We start from the raw sequence: 4,982 nt of genomic DNA on the forward strand, positions 1-4,982 counted from the left end.
CTTTTAGAAAGGACAAATTAAAGATCCCCCTTGTATTTACAGATATAATAAAAGGAGAGTAGGTAAAATGCACTGAATACGCTGCTAAAAGGTAGTCGGTAAAAGTTAGAAGCAGTATTTTCATTGACATCCCAACTTCCTGTGTTTGCCCTCAATATGAAAAACAAACCTATACTTTTTACAGACTTAAATACAACCCCACTTTTATACGGAGGATAAGAAGGGTATTACACGCATATCTGCTTTTGATATAAGGATGGTAATAGGATATTGATGTTCATATTTCAAACTGCTCTCAAAAATTCCTCGAAGACCGTAGAGTACAATTATAAATATAGTACAACTGCAAAAAGTCAGGTTTTCACAAAAGGTGGTTTATGAAACCAGATTTTTAGTGTTAGAAATAAAGTAGGGGTAAAGGGCTATTCATCTAAATAACTCAGGGGGCCACAGTTACTAAAAGTCAACAGCTCAGAGACCGGGATATCCAGCAAAATAAAATGAGATAAATGCAGTCTACTTTAATTTGCTTCTGATTTCAAATCAAATTTAAAGTAATTATTATTTTTTAATTATCTATAGTTTTGTATATTTAAAATAGCATTTTATGTTGAATGAAGTCATTGGCATATTATATTTTTATTTGTCCTTCAAGTCTAAAAAAAAAGTACAACATGATGAAATTAGTGGGCCGGACTGAAGGCACCCAAAATATGTGGCCCGCAGGCCGCCAGTTAAATAGCCCTGTCATATAATGTAAAGTTCCATAAATGCTAAGTAAATGTACTTGCTTTTCATTTTACCCTAGCTAAATCTTAATGTAAAAAAAAAGAATTGTTCTTATTTTAACAACTTTTTTCTTATCCAAACCACAATCTCAGATGTTTGGAGCTGTCAAAAGCTGTTTTTTTTTCTTCAAAAGTTAATTCAGAATAAATGTTCCACACAGCACAGAATATATTTAGTTCATGTGCCTAGAGCTAAACATTTTTAAAGGTTTGCCCATAAGGGCAAATGTTGGCAGCATCTCACCCATCTCAAAATGAACCTTTATCCTGGTTTCAGCAACAACAATAATAAAGTGGTTAGCATGTGAAACAAGTGTAACTTCCTACAGTGGCTAGCTATGATACTGAAGCCAGTTTGTACAAAAACAGTAACAAGACATTTAGCTTCAGCTACTGGCTCTTTCAGTTTTGTTCTTCTCTGTAACAATGCTACAGATAACAATGTATTAGTTCATTTCTCCTCTCATAAAGAAACATGTTCTTTGTACCATTTTACTGTTGAGTAAAGCTGTAATGTTCTTTGTCTGCTACAAACGGAAGTGATGGCATCAACACTTTCTGCAAGTTTTGTGTCAGTTTTGTTGCTTCAAAGGTTCTGGGAAATCATTTCTGGAATCGAGGGGAAATCAACATCCTTTTTAGTTCAATCTGTGGAAAAGAAAGACTGTCTGACTGCAGACTGGCTGAATCTTCTTTCCCTGAGTGTAACTTTTAAATTCCAAATGCATATTATGGGAAAACGTCAGTTTTCACCCCATCTTCTTAACATAAACTCTCTGCTGTATAACTCCATTTTTTGTGGAAAGCAAGTTAAACTTTATTTATTTTACACAGATCCCTTTTGAGCTTATGTTGAACACTGAAGCATGTTCAAGTAATGTCATAAAAAGTGATAAAATTTGGGGTAAATATTGGCATAAACCCTGCTGCAGTCATATTTAAGGCTGTACTGGGGCAACGTTCTTCCTCAATATTTTTCTTTGCCTGCATTATTCAGTTTGACAGATCTATGGCCTGAATAAAAAGGGTACTATTTTTTCCTGTATTATTGTCTAAAAAGCAACCTAATCTTTTTTTCCTCTCTGAAAAGTACAAAAAAGCATTATACGTGCCTTTGTGGCAAATTCTGAGTATTAGCAATGTCTAGGCGGAAGTTGTGTTTTTTTCTTTTCATAAAACAAGTCTAGACTAAATAATGCACATCATGTGTTGTTCAGAACATCTGTTTTGAATTGAATATTCCTCCCTGACCCACATGAAAATGCAGCACACAGAATAATTTATCTAGATGTGAAATGGTAATGACATGTCATATTCAACATTTTTGAGATAAAAGAAATAAAATTCAACATTCCTTTTTAAGGTTTTATGTTTTCCTTTTTTTGGTTTTGAACACAGCAAATACGATGAGCTAAAAACAAAAAGGTCTGAAGCACTACACATGAAATACAAAATCTACACATTTCGAATTCTTTTATTCTATTCTCTCTGACCACAATCACTAAAGTTGAGGAAAGTCCTGTCTGTGAACTCGTGTCAAACTGAAAACAGATTGTGCTGCTGCTCTTACCAAGGTGGAGGGTGAGGTTGACAGAATTGGGGTACTGGATGCCATAGAACATGGACTGACTCTGCCACCACGTGGGCTCCTCATTTCTGTGAAAGTCTGTCAGGAAGCTGGCATTGTGGCTGAGCTCTGGATCTGATGCATTACAGTAGTGACATGAGCGCGTCGAGCCAGTCTGCATGCAGTAGTCTTCAGGCGGGGAGCCACACACATTTGACACCTCCACGGTGCGATTGAAGGCAATATTCTCAAACTTGGGCATACAGCGACTGGGAACTCCCTCCTCATCATAGCAGGAGTCCATTGCAGCCCAAACAAGACAGTGGAGTTGCAGTTGAAGACAGAACAAAACGGGTAGGAGAGAAGAACTCGCAGCAAAGAATATATCCATGTCTACAATCGTGTTTACTCGTAATAAAATCGTAAAGACCCAAACTTTAAAAGCTAATAATTCTACATCACAAAATAAGCCCTGTCTTAAAGCTTCTTTAGTCTAGTCTCTCTGCCTCTGCCCGGTCTTCAACATGTGTTCTCCCTCTGTGTGTGGAATGAAGTATATGCAAGAACCCCTCACTTCAAGAGCAGCCCAAGACAGAACAGAGACAGGGTGGGGGCTGGAGGATTGAGGGGCCCCATTAAACCTCTCCACCTGCTGGTCGAGCTAAATATTGCACCACAAGTACCAGTAAGTTGCTCCTCAGCTTTAGTGTCATGTGTACCAGAGACAACGCCACACAGTACAATGAAATACCTAATCCACACAGAGAAACCTGGTCATAAACAGCATAAGACATAACCATAGCTGGAGAGTCAGAGGGTGGGCAGGTGGGGCATCACTTTGTCTACTCAGAGGTTTTTAAAAATATTAATTTGTTTTTAAATAAAATTACTAATACGGGTCCATTTGAATAATTAACACTGATTATATATTTTCTTCACTTTTTTTCACCTTTTCCAAATAAAAGTTTGGAACCATTCAATTTTTCATAAAGAGATAAAGGTTGAACAAGTCTTTGGGAGAGGTGGGGAGCATTGATGGATTGGGGGGCTCAACTTGGCTTGGAAGTAAGAAAGAGGGGCTTTGAGAAGAATAGGGTGGAAACCACTGAGGTAAAACATTTACAAAGGCATGCCTCATCATGACTTGTGTCAATAAATTAAGACATAGATAAGCCAGCAAATAAAGTGAACAATGTGAACATAAAAAGGCCTGGAAAATAAAACAAATACTGAAAAATGATACAAAATCCCACTGAAAGACACTGGAATGGCTAACCACAGCAGTCTTCTTTGTGTCAATGGTTAATGGACTGTACGTACAGCACCTTTCTGTCCAACCAAGATACTCAAAGTGCTTCACACCACAATCTGTACCCTCATTTACCCATTCAGCACTCTATTAGTGCTCTACAAAGCTAACATAATACAAATTATCTATGTAGACCAATCAGCGTCAATCACATTCATGATGGGACACACATCAGAGGAATTAGGGGTCAAGTGTCTTGCCCAAGGTCACAACAACTGAGACAGCTCGATTGGGGGATTGAACTGGCAACCTACCAGTTCCAGGATGACTCCCCCAACAACTCTGCCACAGTTGCCCCAATATGTGCCACGCCTACCAAATGACAGCCAGAACCTCGTGTAGCATCTTCAGTGGTCAAGTTAGCAGCAGATGAATAATTAAATTATTAAAAAGGTACGCTCATAATGTCAAAAGAAAAAAATGGAGACAGCAGACAAATGAGAGGTTCATAAATATAAGCAGCAGATAAAACAAGTCAAATCAATGGTGCCAAAGACATTCAGCAGTGGAGTAATAAAAAGAACATAATAAGACCTGGTTAAAAATGTAAAATCAACCAGAACTCACATTAGTCACTGCATGAGTCAGATATTTACGCAATGAGGCTTGAGGTTAAATGAAACAAAGTACCTGACTATGACAATTTGAAATGGAAGACCAGAGGTCCTAAAACTGCCTGCAACATTTCATCAGGCTTGGACCATCCCTATAAAGGAATGATGCTCAGAGGAGTTGTACCACCTAAAGGCACAATTTATTTATGAAAATAGACTTGTTAATGTGCAACATTGCTTTTTTCAGCTAGATCTACTGAAGACCCTGCTGTCATGAAACAAATATCCCTATAATTCAAACTGACTGTTTGAGGTCTTTTTGCATGCAACCATCATTTTCTAATAGCTCTCAGCAAAAACATAAAAGAAGCCATGACATAGTCATTATTGTATACAATACCAGATTTTCCATATATGTACAATATGTTTAGAGTGTAAAATACAAAAACAAAATAATTTTAATGCTAAATATCAGATAACATCACTTGTATTGTAACTATATTAACAAACAATAGCTTTTGGATGTCCAGATCGAGATCAAGAGATTTAGAAGTTGAAGACTAAATTCAGATAGATACAGTATGTGTAAAGTCTAGACAACTCTGCAGTGAATGTGTACACTTGCAGATGAAAGGAAGCCGATCTTTCCCAAAGCCTGAGAGGCAGGAATCAGGTTGTTGGGCACAACAGCAGTGCATGTTGCTTTTCTACAGTCAGTTTGACCTAACACGAACTTATTACAATACCAGCTATTTTATAAGTAG

The 4,982-nt window shown here is 37.4% G+C and overlaps 1 protein-coding gene across 1 annotated transcript in view; it reads right to left on the minus strand.

Annotated features, from left to right (window-relative positions):
* The window catches only part of lamc3 (laminin, gamma 3), a 222,388-nt gene extending 219,504 nt beyond the window's left edge, over nucleotides 1–2,884 (minus strand). Inside the window, exon 1 of the mRNA XM_014006615.1 lies at nucleotides 2,359–2,884. Coding sequence (XP_013862069.1) covers nucleotides 2,359–2,746 — 388 coding nt within the window. The 5' untranslated portion in view covers nucleotides 2,747–2,884. The remainder of the gene's footprint in view (nucleotides 1–2,358) is intronic.
* Between the last annotated feature and the right edge of the window lie 2,098 nt (nucleotides 2,885–4,982).

This window comes from Austrofundulus limnaeus, unplaced genomic scaffold (genome assembly GCF_001266775.1).
Source record: "Austrofundulus limnaeus strain Quisiro unplaced genomic scaffold, Austrofundulus_limnaeus-1.0 Scaffold36, whole genome shotgun sequence".
NCBI classification, from domain to species: domain Eukaryota; kingdom Metazoa; phylum Chordata; class Actinopteri; order Cyprinodontiformes; family Rivulidae; genus Austrofundulus; species Austrofundulus limnaeus.